We start from the raw sequence: 20,808 nt of genomic DNA, 5'->3' as shown, positions 1-20,808 counted from the left end.
ATGAATAAATACAAAAAATTTCTTAGACATCAATAAATTTTAAGTGAATTTTAAAAAATTTATGACAAATGAGAAGAATTCGATGAAACTCATAAAAAATCAAGTAGTAGTGTGGGAAATAAAGGTGAGTTTAAAGACTTCAAGATGAATGAAATAAAAACTTAAAAGAAGATTAAATATAATCCACTGGATTGAGTGAAATAGGTGAAATTAGGTGAATTTAGAAAAATTCAATTGAATTAAAAAAAATTTGAGAGAATTCCAAAGAATGTACAAGAATTCGGAATAAATTCCAAATAGTTTATCAAAAATATTTATAACTACGAAATTCTTTACTTCTTATGAATAAATTTTTTTATTTTTATTAAAATATGATAAAATCCCGTAAAATTCTATGAAATCAGATATTTCCTGAAATTTTGAAAAATTTATTAAAATACCTTGAGAGCTTCTAAAATCCCTTAATAGCATCAAAAACATTGGAAATGTCTTGAAATCTTTTGAAATACACGAACATATTTGAAATCTTTCTAAATTTTATTTAAATTATTAACATAAATTTATAATTACTTGAAACTTTTTTAAGCTTTTTAAGATTCCCCTGATTATTCTTGACAGTTACTCAAAGTGCTTCTAACAAACATTCCCTGTCTTTTGTATTTTTTTCCAAATCCCTGACTGCGAATAATAATAAATTCAAACAATTTTTATTTTTATTTTCTTTATTCCATGCATAAAAGATTGTTTCTTAAAGATGTTACAAGATTCAGATTTTAGTTTTTGAATATTAATGTGCAGGAAAAATAAAAATTTTTCATAGTAATGCTAGGAAATTTTGTAATATTCTTGTTAATAATTTATTTGCCTTGTATTTTAATTTTTTTTGCATCATCCTTAGGATAATACTTTTAGATACAAATTTCATTATTTAATTGCAAATTTAACAGCTTAATTATAAAGTCATAATATTTTGTTAGAATATCTTATATTACACATTATTCGTTGAGATTCATCTTTTTTTGAGCATGTTTTTCCTTTTTATTAAAAATTAACTTTTTAACTAAAAGCTTAACTTTTCCATCAATAGCTAAAAATTTATCGTTTTAATTGAAAATTAATATTTTTCAAATACCTTGAACAAATTAATTAACCTCAATTTAACTTTTTTGATGACCAATTTCACTTTTGTTGAAAATTCACATTTTCCGATTGAAAATTTAACTGTCTTGTAAAAGATTCGTTTTTCTGGCTTGAAAATTTAATAATTTGGATAAAAAGTTGTTTCTATTGATTGAAAAATCTTTCTTGTCAGAAAATTTACTTTTTTTGTTCAAAAATCGTCCATTTGATTTGGAAACTTATTTTTTTTTGTAGAAAATTGATCGTTTGTTGTTCAACACGCTACTCTTCCTTTTTTGGCTATTTTTTTTCTTTTTTTCTTTAAAGTTTAACTGATTGGGTTCATTTTTCACTTTAAAATGTTACTTTTCCATTTTTTGTCTAAAATTTATCTTTTTTCATTAATAATTCGTTTTTATAAGTAGAACAGTAATCTTTTTGGTTAAAATTTACTCTTTTCCGCTTAAAACTTTTCTTTTTCAGAATCCAACTATTTTGTTGAAAATTTACTTATTTTATTGAAAATTCAAATTGAATTATTTAAAAATTTGATAACTCAGTCAAATCTTGGGGCTTATAAGCAATTTCGCTTTTTTTAATTCCACTAGAACTATAAATTCTATAATTTTTGAGAAGTATTTTGCTTGCTTTTTTAAAAGATATTGATTTTAATTGACCCAAATATGATAATTGTAAAGAAGATTATTTTGTTATGTGGTTAATTAAAAAAAATGTTTTCACATATTTTTTATAAATTAATTGTAGAACAAATAAAACTATTATCCACTCCATAATGTCAATAAAAGATCTTTAAAATGATGCGAGTTGAATTTATTTGCTTTTATCAGGAATTGGCCTAATTTTCCTTTTAATTATCACCTAGCGCATAATTATAATTATAACCTTTCATGCTAATTGTTATTTCTTCACTGGCCAGATGCCAGTGAAATCGTTCCATATTCCATGGGATTAGGATTCTTCTCTCCGAAAACATATTTCCGCATTCAATAGTATAGTTCAAATATATGTAAGGAAAATACGTTAACTTTCGCTCTGACACAATTGTTACATTAATATTTTAAGTGGGATTTAAAACTGATTCTACCATTAACATTATGGCGCTGAGCTCATTCCCTCAATTGTAAACAAATTGCGGAAATCTGACTTGAATACATAATTTTACGTAAGGGGCCGTCCATAAGCTACTGTTTCGAATTTTGAAATATTTTTGACCGACCCACCTAAAAAAAAAGTAAATCAGCCCAAATTTCTCTCGAAACTAGCAAGTAAGAAAGTTTTTTTTCACAAAAGTGGAAAAATAAAATTTACATAAAAACGTATTGAATTAAATATGAAACACTTAACATTCTTAAGATTTCAAGTTCAAATATATTGCACTTTTTCAATAGTTAACTTTTTAATAGTGGAACTTTTAACCAAATTGGTTGATTTTGAATTGAATAGAGCGAATATTTATATTATCAAAATAATTAAATTTCCTACCTGAAAAGTTGCATTTTCAACCAAATGATCAAATTTCTAAAGAAAAAAATTTAAATTCAACAAAAAAGTCGTTTTTTAAAATAAAAAAGACAAACTTTTTAGATGAGAGGTGAATTTTCAAACTGGAAATTTGAATTTGTAAGAAAGAAGTTAATTTTCAAACAAGAAAGATAATTTTTCTGCCATAAAAGATCAACTTTCCACCAAAAGACCAATTTTCAACCAGTTGAAATAAGCGGAAATTTTTTTTTAGCGAAATAGTTAAATTCACAACAAAGTAGATGAATTTAAAAAAAACTTCAATTTTCAGCTAAAACATATATTCTTTCAACCAAAGAATGGAATCGTCAAATTTTCAGTTAAAAAAATTAATTAAAAAGAAAAGCAAATTTTTAACCAATTGAATTTCACCATAAACACGATTCGTTAACCCAGTAATTTAATTCATAAACAAAAAATTTAATTTTCCAATAAATAGTTGTATTTTTAACCAAAAGAGAGGCAATATCAAAACAAGAAGGCTAATATGTTTTTTACCAAAAAATAGCCATATTTCAAATAAAAAGATCAATTTTGAAGCAAAAATGGAAAATTTACTTGTTTTGTTAAAACAATTAATTTAAACTGAAGCAAAAATAAGAATGTTCAATCAAATACATTAATTTGTTATGAAAAAAGAAGAATTTTGAACAAAATACATTAATTTTCAGCCATGTAGGCGATAGATCAAATTTCAATTAAAAATATGAATTTTCAATAAAACATGGAATTGTTACATCGTCACTTTAAAAAAGTAATTCTAAGCCAAAAATATTGTATTTCCAACAGAATGGTTAAATTATCAACAACAACAAAAATGAATTTTCAAGCAGAATGATGAATCTTAAGAATATGAATTTACAGCAAAAGTATTCAACATTTAACCCAAAAGGTGATTTTTTAACCAAAATAAGATGAGTTTTCTAAAAACAGAATATTTAAATTTTCAATCGAAGAGATAAATCCTGGACTAAAGATATGAATTTTTATCAAAGTAATTCAACTTTCAAACAAGTAGTTGCATTTTTGACGAAAAAAATACAGAATTTTTAACCAAATAAAAAAAAATATAGCTTAATTAAAAAAAATATCACTGTGCTTAAGATCCAAATACTGTCGAAATATTCGTGTTTAACAAGTTTTTTTTCGTACATTTTATAGTGATCTTACGTTCGTTTTTGAAATATTTTTTTCGGTTTATTTCCAACCTGAATATCAGATTTAGAAATTAGTTTGTGCCACATAAAGTCACCAACTTATCATTGCTTTTTCCAAAAATGAAATCGTTTACTGAAATGATTATAAATTATATCTAAAGGTTTAAATAGTAAATGAGATTATTATTAATTAAAAAGCTCACCTCTTGGATGTTCCGTAAAAGAGACGGTAAAAGCGGATGCCACTGACAGAGTCAGAATTATCAGGTAAACACTTCTTCCGTAAGCCATCTGCAAATATAAAATAATTAGTTCTCCAAATTGTTCAGCTTATTATGGACATAGCTGAAAGTTATTTTTTGCTCACAGGAAATTTATTTTATTACATTTCAAACAGTACTTTAAATCGTTTCTAGACTTTTAGTTATTTCATATGTACAATGAAGTAACGAAGGGTAAGGTATAGACATTTCTGCCATTTAACTTATAAATTATAGAAATTATGAGTTAGAAATGTCAATGATAATTCGATTTCGATACTAAACTTTTCTAGGGTTCGACCACATTCAAAAGATTTCAAAAAGGCGTTGCACTTTTTTATTTTAAATATTCCAAAGATTTGAAACGATTAAAAATATTTTAAAACATTTTAACAATTTTCAAAAACTTCAAACCATTTCGAAAGATTTCATAAAGATTTCAAAGATTACAAAAGACTTCGAATATTTGAAGAGTTTTGAAACTCTTGTACAAAATTGTACAAATATTTCAACGATTTCAAAGATTACAAAGATTCTAAACGATTTAAAAAGTTTTCTGAAGATGATGGTAGATTTTAAAGAATTTCAAAAGATTTGAAAATATTTCCGAAAAATCTGAAAAGGTTTCAAATGATTTCATGGATATTATAGATTTCAAAGATATTAAAAGTTTTAAAAATATTTAAGAGGATTTTAAAAGATTATAAAATATAAAAAAATCTCAAAGATTTCAAAGATTTTCCAAATATTTCAAAATTAATTAAAGTATTTCAAAAAATTTCGGAACATTTTAAAAGATGTAAAGGATTTTAAAGATTAAACAAGAATTCTAAAGATTTTACAAAGGTTTTTTCACAAACTTTAAAACGATTTTATAACATTTCAAAGACTTTAAACATTGTAAAAAAAGGTTAAAAAGATTACAAAATATTTCATAAAAATCTTATTAAGATTTCAAGGATTTAAAAATTTTCACAAAGATTTAAAACATTTCACAAAGGCGTTTACATCACATTTCAAAGAATCCCAACAATTTTAAAAAGTTTCAAAAGATTTAAGAAAGATTTCAAAGATTACAAAAATTTCCTAAAGATTTTAGAAGTTTTCAACAATATCAAAGATTTCACAAGGATTTCCAAGATTACAGAAGATTTCACAAAGATTTAAAAGATTTCACAAGTATGCTGTATATCAGATTTGAAATATTCCTGAGACTTAAAAAGGTTTCAAAAATTTTAAAAAGATTTCAAAATATTTCAAACCATTTAAAAAGATTTGAGAAAGATTCCAAAAGGGTTCAAAATATTTCAGTGGTCTTAAGGGTTTCGAAGTTTTAAAAAGTTTTCAAATCTCTGTAGAATATTTCAAAAGATTAAAAAATTTTTTAAAGATTTTGAAAGCTTTTAAAAGATTTTACAGCGATTTTAAAGATTTCAAAGATTTCGAAGATTACGAAATATTTTACAAAAATTCAAAAGATTTCAAAATTATACTCTAAATCAGATTTCAATGATTCTTAAGGTTTCGAAAGGTTTCAAGAAATTTAAAAAAAATTAAAAATATTTCAAACTGGTTTAAAAGATTTTGAAGATTTGAAATATGTGATGGATTTTTAATATTTCAAAGTTTTCAAACAATTGTAGAATATTTGAAAAGATTTCAGAAGTTTTTAGAACATTTTACAAAGATTTCAACGATTTAGAAGAGTTCACAGAGATTTCGCAGATTAAAAAAGATTTTAGAAGATTTTAAAAGTTTTTAAATTTTCTAGAAGAATTTAAAAGGTTCCACAATGATTTCAACGAACTGAAATATTTCACAAAGATTTCGAAGATCACAAAATATTTCACAACGATTTCAAGGATTTTGAATATTTCATGATAATTAAAAAGATTTCAAAATTAATTATCTAAAACTTACAAAAAAATATTACCCAATTCTAAAATAATATTCAAAGTAGCATTTTATTATTTATAAAAAGTCAACAAGTTCTAAATAAATTCGATTACTGAAGTATTTAATAAAAGGCAACAGTAAAAACAATATTGGACCAGAAAAATACAGTGGCCCATTTTTTCATATAATAGCAAATATTTATTTCACTATTTTATTTACAAAAAAGGAAACCTGGAAAATCTTGATCGCTATACATTCTGTTTTAATATGTTTTTTGTGAAGTTTAAATAGAGAGAGTATACTCGGGCATTCTAATCAGCTTGTATCTCAACACTTCAATTAAAATCATCTCGCCGAAAAATCAAAGGTTAGTCATTAGCCACTAAAGTGTCGTTAAACGGGTACTTTATGCTTTATAAATGCAGATTATGTGCTTTAAACACATGATTTAAATCAAAAACCGTTATAAGTAATGATGAATAGATAGATTTATACTCTAATTTATAGGAAACTTTTCATAAATAAATAATAATAATCTTTATGTATAAAATAGGTGCGTCAAAAAAATCTTGAAAGTATGTCGTTTCAATAAAAGAGCAGTGGCAAAGAATGTCATGGTCGTATGCATATTAGAACTGGCAGAAATTCAAGATTTAATTAATTAAAATTGTATTATTACGTTTCTAGTTAAAATTATGAAATTTAAACAAAGACAAACGGTCTTTTCAACAAAATAGTTCAGTTTTCAACCAAAATGATAAATTTTTGATTTAAGAAAATTGAATTCGCAAGATAAAGTGTAATAGTTGATATTTCCACCAAAAAAGATTTTAATTTTTAATAAAAGAAATGTTAAATCAAATAAAAAATATGAATTCTTAACAAAAGAGTTGAATATTCTACCAAGAAAGATTTTTCAATCTATGAAGAAATAAAAATCGGTGTAAAAATGTTTAGTTTTTGAGTCATAAAGATTAATTCTTTAAAAAAAGTTGAATTTACAACCATATAATATGCATTTTCTACCAAAAAATGCATTTTTGACTAAAAATCGCGAGTTTTCAACAAAAGAAGTGGATTTTCAACTGAAAAAGATCAATTTTCTAGCAAAATTTTAAGCAAAGAAATGAACTTCTAAATAAACTAATACATCTTAAATAAAAAAAGACCAATTTTCAATTGTAAAAAATCAATTTTCAATCAAAAATAGAATAGTTTAATTTTCCGTGCAAAAGATAAGTTTTTCAGCAAATAAAATCAATTTTCAATGCACTAGTTAAATTTGTTAACCGTGCAAATGAATTTTCTACCTAAAAGATTAAGTGTCTATAAAAAATTCCACAAAAAATATAGTTAAATTTTCAGTTGAAAAGAATAATTTGCAATATGAAAAATAATTTTCCACCCAAAAAATTAATTTTCTACAAAAAAGTAATCATTTTTAAGAAAATACATGAATTTTCATCCAAATATTTTAATTCCTAATGTAATTTTTAACCTAGTAGTTACATTTTTAGCCCAGAAGATTAATTTTCTACCGAAAAAAGAAAAAAATTCAATAATATAGATGCATTTGCATTTAAAAAAATGATTTTGTACCCAATTAATTAATTTTTAAACTAATAGTTGAATTTTCAATGCAGAAAATGAATTTTCTACCAAAAACGACAAATTTTCAACTAAAATATATCAATTTGCAACCGAAAATAGAATACTTCAATTATCAGAGAGAGAAATAAGTTTTAAAGCAAATTTATTACATTTTCAACGTAGTAGTTAATTTTTTAACCTCACGATTAAATTTTTTGCAAATGCATCAAGTGTCTTCGAAAAAACATTCGACAAAAAAAGTTATTAAATTTTTAGCTGAGAAATTTAATTTGAGAAAAAAAATTATTTTCAATCAAAGAAATGAATTTTTAACCCAAAATATTAATTTTATACCAAGAAGCAATAATTTTCCACAAAATACCTGAATTTTAACTAAATATTTTAACTTTTAATGAAATTCCTAACCTAATGTTTGAATTTTCAATCCGGTAAATGAATTTTCTGCCAAAAAAGACCAATTTTCAACTAAAAAATAACAATTTGCAACCAAAAATAGAATAGTTCCATTTTCAGTGAGAGAAATAAGTGTTTAGGTAAATAAAATAAATTTTCAACGTCATAGCTAAATTTTTAACAATACAAATTAATTTTTTACCGAAAAGATTAAATATATATAGGAAAAAATCTCGACGAAAAATGTTAAATTTTTAGTTGAAAAAATTTAGTTGCAATAAATAAATCATTTTTAACCAAAGAAATTAATTTTTGTCCGAAAAGTATTAAATTTACGGCAGTTTTTTTTTGCTATGATAAAGCTTATGTTTCTGTCTCGCCGAAGAAGAAATGTAGAAAGAAGAAATGTATTATATGCAGTGAAATGTGTATCGAACAAAAATTTCATAAATGTTAATTATTAATGGATTTGAATTATTGAAACAAATTTCACTAATTGTTGCTTTATTTTAATATTTATGAATCAAAATCCTTCTTTTTATGAAATGTATTTTAAATAAAATTTTAGAATGAAGCAATACAAGAAGAAATGTGCTTTATTAAAAGAAATGTGAATTGACCAAAGATTTAATTTAATTTGAAATAATAATAGATTTGTATTATTTCGATAAATTTTCCTAATTGTTAAATATTTGACAGTTGATTAAATTGACATATTAGAACAGTACAAATTAAAAACTGCTATAATTAACATAAGAATTAACACGTGTCAAATAATTAAATTATATCATACATTAATATTTGTTTAAATAATGAATTATAAATCTTTATAACAACTTAATTTTTAATGGTAATTGTCCGAGCTGGAAAAGGGATGTTATTTATATTCTGAAAAAAGATAAACATAATAAAAAATGTTCTTTTTTATAATTTTTGTTTGAAATTAAATTTCAGAGCAAAAAAATATAAGAAGAAAAGTAACATATTGAAAGAAATGTGAAGAAATATCTGCAAACATTTAAAAAAATTGGAAATATTAATTTTTCGAGCTAGAAAAGGGAAGGAAGATGTTATTTATACTTAATTTCATACATTTCTTACAACAAGATTTGTATTTTTTGAAACAAAAAATAATTTGCTTTATTTAATTTTTCTCCAACGAAATTTTATAACAAAACAATATAAGAAGAAAAGTGCTATATTGAAAGAAGACGAAATAAAAAAATGGAAAGAAATTAAGAAATTATATTAATAGATATGAAATATCTTAATGAATTTCAACAATTGTTGATTAATTTTAATGTTTAGCAATTAATTAATTTGAAGTTTTAGAATAGTATCAAGTAAAAATTGCTATAATTAATATTAAAGTTATCAATTTTATATTAAATCAATTTATTTTCATTCATAAATTATAAATGTTTACACAATTTTTTTTAGAAATAATAGTAGTTCTTCGACCTGGAAAATGGAAGTGGTAAGAACCCAATACTCAATATTATAAATAGTCTACGAAACCATTTACATTTTTCTGAAATAACACAAAAATAATTAAAAAAAAAATTATTATGATTTTTTCGAATAAAATTTCAGAAGAAAATAATATAAGAACAAATATATTAAATTAAAATAAATATAACCCAATGAAGGAGTATAATCCATGTTAAATATTAACAGATTTGCATTATATAAATGAATTTCACTAAACTGTTGATTAATTTTAATATTTAACCATTTTCAAGCTAAAAAGGGAAGAGGGGAAGTTTTGGCACACACACACCCCCTTTTCCAGCAAACAAAAATAGTTAATAAGCAATTTAAAACAATATGTAGATTGTTGAAGATTTGGAAAAAAATGTTGCGCTTTTGAAATACATTTGAAAAGGCATCACGAAAATAAAAAAAAATTTCATAAAATTTGTGGGAAAATTTAAAATAATTATGTATCTGTTGCAATGAATTGTCATAACTTCAAAAAAATTTTAAAGTTTTCTAATAATGTTAAAAATTCGTTTTTTGGGGGGAAAATTAACCTTCTTGGTAAAAAATTTATTTTTTCGGTGGCAAATGTAACTATTTGGTCTAAAATGAACTTTTTTGTAGAAACTTCATATCACTTAGTTAAAAAATTAAACTATTTTCTAGAAAATTAATCTCTAAAATTAAAAATTAATCCTTTTTTGTTTAATCTGAAACCAATTGAAAATTAATGTTTTTTGGTTGAGGACTCAACTATTTTGTTCATCCGTTTTTTATTTCGATTTAAAATCTTTTTTGCTTGAAATATCTATCATGCATTATATTTTTTGTTGAGAAATTTATAAATCATTGTTTCTTTTTTTTTGATAAAAATTCAACTTCTTGATTGAAAATGAACTTTTTATGTTAAACTTTGATTTAACACATCTAAAATCTTTTAAAATCCTGTTAAATAGTTTCAAAAATCTCAGGACAATGATATAATTGTAACTTTAAAAAACAGAGAAACGTAAAAAATACAGTTGTGTGCAAAATTTTCTGGCAAAAAAAATCAGTCAATCTTCAAAGTTGTAAATCTCCGTCGAATATGCATGTTTATTTTTTTACATCCAACACGGTTTTAAAATGTTAGTTAGGCCGCGAAAGTATTTTTATTTTCGTGATAAATTTCGAAATTATTTAATATTTTTAAAAATTATTTTAAATTTTAATAAAATTATTTTAAGATTCTGTAAAATAAAAAACATTGTTTCAAATGCTGGAAGAATCATTTTTCACAATTTTGGAAATACTTGAAAATATTTTAAAAAATTTTCATTAAAATAAATTTACAAAATAAAAAATCATATAATTGAAGGAAAAGTATGAAAGAAAACTATTTATATTTGCTGGAAAAGGGGTAGGGGGTGAAAGTACTTCTCCTTTATAATTTACAGCTCAAAAACTATGAAATATTAAAATTAATCAACAGTTAGTTGAATTCATATAAATAATTCAAATATGGTAATATTTAACATTAACTAACTACTTGATTAATTCATATTTCTTCCATTAAAATATATTTCTTTTTATATCATGGCTTTCTGAAATTTAATTTGAAAAATGATTCTAAAATTGTTTAAGAATTATTTTTGTGTTATTTGAAAAAAATACAAATCCTTTTATTAAATATTTATAAAACTGCGCCTGAGCAGCTTTTCACTTCCCTTTTTCAAATAGAAGTTTTGCCCTTATTAAAAAAAATTGTTTAAATATTTAAAATTTATTATTTAACCAAAATTTATTTGATGTGCATATGATAACTTTAATATTATCTAATTGTAGCAATTTTAAATTCGTAATATTCTAAAATTTCAAATTAATTAACTGTTAAATATTAAAATTAATCAACTTTGAGTGAAATTCATTAAAATAGATAAATTCTATTAATATAATTTTTTAATTTCTTTCCATTTTTTCAATTTCGTTTTCTTCTAATATAGTACATTTCTTCCTAAACTATTTCGTTCTAAAATTTTTTGTTGAGAAAAATTAAATTAACGAAATTCTGATTATTATTATATTTCAGAAATATACAAATGTTGTTGTAACAAATGTATGAAAGTGGGTATAAATAACTTCTTCCTTCCCTTTTCCAGTTCGAAAAATTATAATTTAAAATTAAATTTTTATAAAGATTTATGATTTATTATTTAAACAAAATTTATTTAGAACATGATAATTGTCATGTTTATTATAGCCATTTTTAATTTTTACTGTTCTAATATGTCAAATTTATCAACTGAAACTTTCGCACCAACTGTTTACAATTACTCGAAAGTTGTATTAATTTTTTTTTCTTGAGGTAGTTGTCATGCCAAAATTCAAATTTATTTAAAAAAAATAGTTTTTCTATGATTTTAAGAATCAAAATATTATAACTGCTGTCATTTAAAATCAAACACATTATTTAAAAAAAAATATTAAAATTCACAAAAAACATTAATTTTAACCATATTTTTAGCAATTGAATTTTTTTTACTGTCGCTTCTTACAAATTTTTTAAAATAATTTTATTTTAATAAATAAGGGCTTATTTCTTCTGGAAGAACATTCTCTACAACTCTAGTGTTTCCCATTTTAACCAGTTCTAAATAATCTTAACATATAATTATTTGTTAAAAAAATGTTTTTTCAAAAAAATTGTTCTAACGATTTTAGCCAAAACAAAATTTGCTTTGAAAATGGGAAACAGTAGAGTTGTAAAGAATGTTTTCCGGAAAAAAGCCGTCATTTATCAAAATGCAATCTTATTTAAAAAATTGGTAAGAAGCAACAGTCAGAAAAAAATTCAATTGCAAAAAAGATGGTTAAAATTAATGTTTTTTTCAGGTGAATTTCAACATTTTTTATAAAAAAAATGTTTCTCATTTAAAACTACATAGGTTATAATATTTTGATTCTTAAAATCTCAGAAAAACTTTTTTTAAAAAAATCGGACTTTTGGCACGACAAATACCTTAAAGAAAAATCTAAAATTGGTTAGGAATTGATTTATGCAAGTTATTTTGAAGTTTATGACCCTATTGGCATTTGCCTATAACTTTGCCTGATGGGTAAACCGGCACTGTCGACGGCAAAATACCAGGCTGTCAAACGCGAATGACTACAGTCTACAATTTACAATTAGCATCAACGGTCTCACTTTACCTTCGCACATCGACTTCCGAACCAACACGAACACAAATAGAGACGCTTCTTTTAAATACCTACATATTTTTCGCACCTGCATGCATATGCACGTGACTTTAGTGTGCTTATTTTATTTATGTGTGTGAGAGATCCCGTTAGGTACCAGTCTGGCATAGTCTCGAGTTTTGACACATATAGGATGCTAAGGAGACACGAAAGGCGAGAGAGAAAAATAGAAGGAAGATAGAGAGAGAGAAATAAAAAAAGAAGGAAAGTTTGTGGAGAAAGAAGAAAAAGAATGAACTTACATGAAAGAGATACTATATCTATATCAGATACCTGAAGAAGGATGGGATGACAGACTTGTGTAAATGTAGTTGTTTAAGATAATAAAAGAGAAGGGATAATAGGAATGGTGATGAGAGGGGGAGTTGGAAAGAGAAAGAAAAAAAACCATGAGAAAGATGAGAAGACGAATTGCTCGTGTGATGCATGTTCAAGGAGACACTAGTAACCCAGTTAACTTTTCTTCCGTTTCGCCCCTTGCATCCTAACTACACTAAAGACAAATTATGTAGGTATAAATTTGAATATACTTTCACAAACAATATTTCTGGAATGCATATTAATTAAAATGTTCACAAATATTCAAAAAAATTCGTTTGCAAAATATCCGCTTTATACAAATCTCTCTTATTGTACTTTATAATGTTATAATTTATACCAAATTTACGGAAAAATACCTATTTTGTTTGAGGAAAAACTATTTCATTTATATGATTCAATAAACATATATTTGGCAGTAGATATATCTGAATTTCCAGAAACATACGAAATTATGAAATTGGGGTATCTTGGGGACATCCGTGATAAAAATTGGCACATTAACGGGACATCCTGGGATATATGCCTAAGATATCGTAAAAGTTGAATTCTTTCTACTCTTGAAAGAATACGTAATTCCATAATTTTTTTTCGTTATTCAAATATTTACACGTGTCACCGGGCGCTTCAAAAACCCATTTGATTACCATATGGAAATTTTGGATTTTCGAAAAATTGAACTCATATTAAAGAGTTTCATCGAAATGTGCAATTTTTTTAGGGGTTCAAGAGGAGTATTTATGAAGTGAAACGACCTAGGCGGAAAATTATATATAGTTTATATATAATGTACAGTATTATATATAATATTAATTTGCTATATATAGAAAATGTATCAAACAAATGAATATTTTATATAATACTTCACACTATGTGTAAACTATATATAATATTTTCACCTGGGGCATGCTAATAAATTTTATTTTTAATTTACCCTCACTCCCTGCAGCCTCTCAATTATGAGTCAAAAATGAAAAAGCTACGTTTTTATGTATTATTGTTAATTTTTAGCAATTTTTTAGTTTTTTTGTACAAATAATTCCTAACATGAAATTTGAAGATTTTGCATGACTTTTTAAACAATGTTTAATTTTTTTAATTAATGGAACTTATTTAAATTATTATTATTGTTCCAAAAAAATCTAAAAAATACTACTTTTTCTTAAATAATTACATCATCTTGATACATTTCCTGTAATTTTTAGCAAATCTCTGTTTGTTTAAACAATTTTTATTTGCTCAAGCATCTTTTTTTGGATAACTTCAAAGAAAGGAAATAAAATAGAATACATACGATTATTTTTCTGAATGTACAGTGTATAGGAACAATAAATATACCATTCTTTAACTGTTTAAACATATATAATTTGGTTAAACATTCAAACATTAAAAATATTTAAAAAATTTTATTTCCTGAATTAAACATAATATTGGATGATTTCGAGAAGTAGAAAATTCTGTTAAAAACGTCAGGTCATCCTTTAAACAATTTTTACTTGTTCAATCAGTTTTCTAATAAATAGATAAACGTTTATTTTTCATTGATATATATTTTTGGTGTCTTTCAGTATATTAGATTGATATTCAGGAAAGACTTTCAAATGCTATAATGAAATATAATCTAAATCCATTTTATATTCAGTGTAATTACAATGCTGACAAAAACATTATTTTTGCACCAAAGCCAATGTTTTATTTCTGATATCTGGAAACAGTTTTCTGTCTTTGATATTTTCGCAACTTTCAATTTTTTCGTCAATTTGAAAATCAGCTTTTCTTATGATTTTTAAATTTCAAATAATTATAAATAAATTGTACTTTTTGTACAAAATTAACTAAAGTTATGTTTTAATTATTCTAATTATTATAAATGACCTAAAATATTGCACTTCGTCCTCATACATTTTGTTCAGAGAAAATGTTAAAAATTAAAACATAATTTGCATTAGTGAATGTACTTTTTTATAATATAAGCTACTACTTGAAATCATTTAATATTATGTTTAATTCAGAAAACACGATGAAAATTTTGCTTGGAAAAATAATTTTTCTAACAAATTATATTTATTAAACAATTAAAAAATGTTTATAATATTTTTTCTGCACAATAAGCAGTCAGAAAAACTATTGCTCGTATTCTATTTAAAAAAAGTTTTTTACATACATACAAAAAACTACTTGAGCAAATAAAAAAAATTTTGTTGACAAAGACATTAATCTATGATTTTCTTCAGTGTAGTATATTTACGGTGAATATGGAGAAACAATAAATGCGTCAATATGAAATGGGCTAATATGGCATATATGACAATATGATACATAGGGCAATATCATAAGAGGTAATATGACACTTGGGGAAACATGGTACATGGGGTAATGTAGTACATTAGGTCTATGTTCTTGGTTAAGGCATTATACTTGCGATAATATGGCATGGAGGGTAATTTGGCACACGGGGTAATGTGAAACTTTGGGTAATGTGGGACATAGAGTAATGGTACACACGAGCTAAATTGGTACATGGGGCAATGTGGCACGTAGGGTCTATCTTTTTAATTAGGGCAGTATATTTCGTTTGTTTTGCAGCAAAAGAAACAATTGTATTTTTTTGTAAATATGGTGGTAGTATTGTAAAATCACTCAATCAGAAAACTACTTATTTGAATCGAACAAACTTTTATTTGATCCTATATACATTTTAAAGAAAGGATTAGTTTTAAAACAAATATTTTTCAGAGTATTATTTTCTCAAGCTATGAATCAGTGAGAAGTACATTACTGAATTAAGTAAACAGGGATTATAACGGATTAAGCAGTGAAATATCGCTTAATAATTATTCAAATAAAATTCAATAAAATTCCGAGCAGTGCTTCAGACTTGTGTGTTCTGCAAATGGAACTATGATGTCTCATTACTCGACGCCTACAGTCGTCGTACAAATCATACACGCACATCCAATTAAGTATGTGTATGTATCTATGTACTGCACAAGTTTTACACCTGTAAGGCACTTAGCAGTACTTATACTTTCCCTCGAGGAGTTCTGTTTCACGTGACAGGATCACTCGTAAAATATGAGTTGCATGCGCAGAACAAGTACTGATTACCCAGTGATTACCGAAGAATTATAGCAGTGCGATAATTGTGTATTATCTCACTGCAAATTTCCGTACTTTAAATTTAATTTAAACAAACCCAAGTAGAAAATTATCGAGGCACATTTGCGCCCAGTTAGGGCATTGTGTAGACCGTCTAATATAGACGGTTTTTTCGGGCCTAATCGGGTGCTGGCTAGTTTGTCATAGTCAAAACCTTTTTCTAAGTGTCTTAATTAAATATTTTTTGCACATTTAGAAAAAAGCAAGGGCGTTCAAAAGTATGAGAAATGAACTATAAAAAAATTAGTGTTTTTCCTTATTATCTAGTCACCCTTTTCAAGCCCTAGTCGGGTTCTGGCTAGACTATCCGAAACGAAATTTTTTCTAATTTTCTAGGTCAAATATTTTTTGAACATTTCTCGAAAATCCGGGTGTTTAAAAGTATCATAAATGAAAAATTAACTCTAAACTCTTTTTGGACCTTAATCGGGTGCTGGCTGTACTATCAGGACCAACAAAATTTCTAAAATCTCAATCTTAAAAATGTTGAATCGAAATATTTTTTTGCACATTTCCAAAAATATGGAGGGTATTTAAAACTATGGAAATAAAAAAGTACATTTCGCTTTCTGGACCCAAATAGTTTCCCAATGATTTTCTGCACTGCCAGCCTTATCTTTTTTTTGGATTTCAATATCCATTAAAAACGGAAAAATGTAGACACAATTTAGAGAATACCAGGAAATCAAGGAAAAGCCAGAGAATTAAAAAAATTCAAAAGTCACACAATTACTTTAAACTATTTTTCTTCGTAAAACGTTTTTTAGGGTAGGGGTATGAATATAAGAAATTAATATATTAATTAGAAATTTTATTAAACATGCAAACAGTATCGCAATTGTAGACTATTAATTTTTATTAATTATATTAATATAACCGTTAGGTGTATCTTAAAGTTTATAAATTTGCCTAAATTCTTAGGCAAAGAGAATTATTAAAGAAAATCTTTTATTAAATTTGAAGTGATTGATTAATAAATTATTTATAATAGTATAAATAAAATTCATATGTTTGAAATTTGTTAATAAAATTTCTTTTTTTTTAATTTTAAAACATTTTTAAAATGGAGAAAATTTTGGTTTTAAAGCCAAAAATTAAGAATGAAAATGATTATTTTTAAGGTCAATGTTGCTAAGTATTTTAAACTTAAATTTATATTTTATAAATTTAATTAGGGCAGTAATACAAGTAATTTTTAAAAAATTCAAGTTAATAAATAATGATTTTAAAATTTTTTTAAATTCTTTTGAAATACTATATTTTAAGGTATTTTAAAAGATTTCAACGAATTTTTAATAGATATAATAATAGCCTTTAAAAATTTGTAAAGCATTTTTAAGATCCTTAAAAAGGTTCAACAGATTTCGAAAGATTTCAAAGGATTTGGAATATTCTAATAAATTAAAAAAAAAATTTAACTCATTTTCAAGTAATTAAAAAAGTTCAAGACGTTTCTAAAGAATTTTCTGATTTTAAAGGAATTAGAACAATTTTCATCCGTTTTTAAGGAATTTCCTAGAACTTCAGAAGATATGGTAGGATTTTAGAGTACCTACAAGGTTTAAGATATTCAAATAATTCAAAGAGATTTTATTAGATTTTAGAAAATTCTAATTATTTAAAGGAATTCCAAAAGCTCTGTAGTATTTTAATAAATTTTCCAGTATTTTGGAATGGAAGCTTCTAATGTGTCCCCTAAGAGTTTACATTTTTCTTGCACATTCTTTTTTATTCCTTTTAGATACCCCCCCCCCCACACTTAATTGGTGGTGGAAGGGGGACCTATAGTTTAAGGTGGGTTCCGAACCACCAAGAGTAACAGCTTTAAAGTACTTAGAGAAAACCTTTTTCTCTAGAGGTACCGGTCCTACGACTCTCCGGAGATGAACAACTCCCTTGCTAGGGTACTGTTCACCGTATGGGCTACCGAGGCTCTTCCAAAGTGCGAGGCGAGAATCGAACCCGCAAGCCGACGAGAGTGAGTCCAAAGCCTACACTTTAGCCCCCACGACCATCGTCCCACTTTATTTTTTTATTTACTTTTTTTCAGTATTTTAGGAAATTTAAAATTTCATGTGATAGTATAATATTTTAATGGATTTTAAGGAATTTTTAACAAGAATTGGGAGGTTTCATAAGATTAAAAAATATTTTAAGGTTTTACCAAATATTTTGAAGAGTTCTAACTATTTTATGATATTTCAAAAGATTAAAAAGAATGTCAATTTTATTGTAATAATATGAAGAGATTTCATAGAATTTTAAAGCTTTAGGGTATTTTTGAAAATTCAAAAAAATTTTAAAGATCTTTAAAGAGATTTAAGGGATTTCAAAAGATTTTAAGGGATTTAAAATATCTTCAGGTATTTTTAATATACTTTAATAATTTGAAGTGATTTCAAAGCATTGAAGAAATGATCCAAAGAATTTTAAAAGACTCCACGTGATATTCAAAAGCTTGAGAAAGTTTAAGGAATTAATAAGTATTTCAAATAATTTGAAATATTTGACAGCATATTTTTTTTTAAATTACAAGAAATTTTCAAAAGATTTGAATATCTAAGGGATTTAAAAAGATTGTAAAGTATTTTAAATATTTTAGAGCATTTAACATGATTCCAAGGGAGTTTCGGCTGGTTTCAGTAATTTAATGAAATTTCAAAGGATTTGAAATATTTCAAAAGATTCTAAATATTTTTGAATTGAAATAAAAGATTTGAAATATTTTCGGGTATTTTAAAATATACCAAGGCATTTTCAAAAGATTTAAAAAATATTGGTCCTAAAGTTTTAAAGATATTAAAAAAATTCAAAGGAATTTTATAATATTTCCGAGGATTTCAATAATTTCAAGGAATTTAGAAGGCTCTCAAGGTGTTTAAATAAAATTTTCAGGTTTCCAGAGAATATTATTAAATTTCTTAACAATTTACAGAATTTTATAATATTTTAATGGATTAAAAAAAAAGAAATCCTCAGACCTAAGTAATTTCATTGGATTTCAAAGATTTGAAGAGACTTTAAAATAAATGTTTTAACTTAATTTAATTTATTTGGAATTCATCCTGAATTGTTAATAATTTAACTTGATTTCTTTTAGATTCTTTGGAATTCTCTTCAATTTTTTTAATTCACTTGAATTTTTCTTAATTCACTGGATTCTCCGCAATTTATTGGATTTTTTAGTTTATTTTTCATTCATACTGCAACTTTTTCATAAGACTCTTATAAATTTTATTGAGTTGTTCGAAACATAATTGACACTTACTAAATTCAACGATTTTTTATATATTTTTGAATTTTTTCAATGCACCTTGAATTTTTACTCATTCCAATATATTCTTCTAATTTTTCTTGAATTTCTTTATATTAATTGCAATTTTACCGAAATTAATTAAATTTTTGGAACTTTTTCTAGTGAATTTGAAGTTGAATTTCTAATAGATAGTTGTTTCACTTTTTTATGTAAATTTAGTTATTGTAGCCCTGGGAATATTAAATAAGAAATGTATCCATTACAAATTAAAAAAAAAAAGGTTTCTACCACATGTACAAGATTCTATATAAAAAATTTTCCAAGATAATAATTTTTTCCTTTAAATATTCATGAACAGGGAAAATACAAAATTAATCTACAGTATTCCTGAATATAAAACCAAGTATTCAACGACCAAATTTGAAAAACCACCATGAACTTATTGACTTCTTATTTTTCTTTCCCCTTTTTTATTTTTGTCCTAATAATAATTTTTTTCTTTTCTTTTTCATAAAATATTTTATCTTTTTTCCAATCGCAATAGAAAAATTGTATAGTGGTTGTCTAAATTTGGTCTTTGGATTCTTGGTTTTTTTTTCAGGAATTCTGCAGATTAAATTTGGACGTTAAATAGGACTTTAGATTTGATTTTAATCTCATTAAATTTCTTAAATTTTCAATAAAAAATTGGTCTGCGAAAATAAGTTAAGAGTCAGGGAATTTTGAAAATAAACTTTTTCGGCTACCGTGAAATACCAGATGTAAAATTTTTATCTAATTTTAAATTATTGCATATTTTTATCACACTTCTTATTTGTATAAATTATCAAGATTATAAAGATAATGAGGTTGAAATGCTATTACAGCACTTTGCATAGAAATTATAGTCTTAAGAAGTGTGCTCGAGAATTATTTTTAATCTAGTATAATTTAAATTGTTGATTCTAACATTGTGATAATTGTCTGCTACTGATAGACAAACAAAAACCTTTCTCATAGATAATTTACTTGAAGAGACACCTCGCTCTGATAGTCTGATGTAAAAGTTTCTCAGAATTAACGCAGTCCTGTAACTGTTTATATCTTTTAGTATGTAGCTGCGAAAGAGTCTTCATTTAGTATTAACTTCAAACTAGAAATAACAATTCCAGCCCATTTTATTTGCTCTATGGTTAATTTTCAAAAAAATTTAGTAGGTGGAAACTGCATCTCAGACGTTTGTTTCGGGAACCAGTTTGAAAAGAGTTTTTTGGACAAAAATGTAATTTTTAAAACATTATTTTCTGAAAACTGTTTCTAAGAACTTCCTGTTTTAAAAAGTAACATAAGGCTTTCCCAATTATTGTAATAGTGGTTTATAAATAATAATAATAATAATCGA

The 20,808-nt window shown here is 24.7% G+C and overlaps 1 protein-coding gene across 1 annotated transcript in view; it reads right to left on the bottom strand.

The window, feature by feature from the left end:
• The window catches only part of LOC117174774 (serine protease filzig), an 81,470-nt gene that overhangs the window by 39,612 nt on the left and 21,050 nt on the right, over positions 1-20,808 (bottom strand). Inside the window, exon 2 of the mRNA XM_033364130.1 lies at positions 4,022-4,109. Coding sequence (XP_033220021.1) covers positions 4,022-4,109 — 88 coding nt within the window. The remainder of the gene's footprint in view (positions 1-4,021; positions 4,110-20,808) is intronic.

The sequence above is a fragment of the Belonocnema kinseyi genome, chromosome 6 (assembly GCF_010883055.1).
Source record: "Belonocnema kinseyi isolate 2016_QV_RU_SX_M_011 chromosome 6, B_treatae_v1, whole genome shotgun sequence".
In the NCBI taxonomy this organism is placed as follows: Eukaryota; Metazoa; Arthropoda; class Insecta; order Hymenoptera; family Cynipidae; genus Belonocnema; species Belonocnema kinseyi.
Note: the sequence above shows the minus strand (reverse complement) of the source record. Positions and strands in the feature narration are given on the sequence as shown.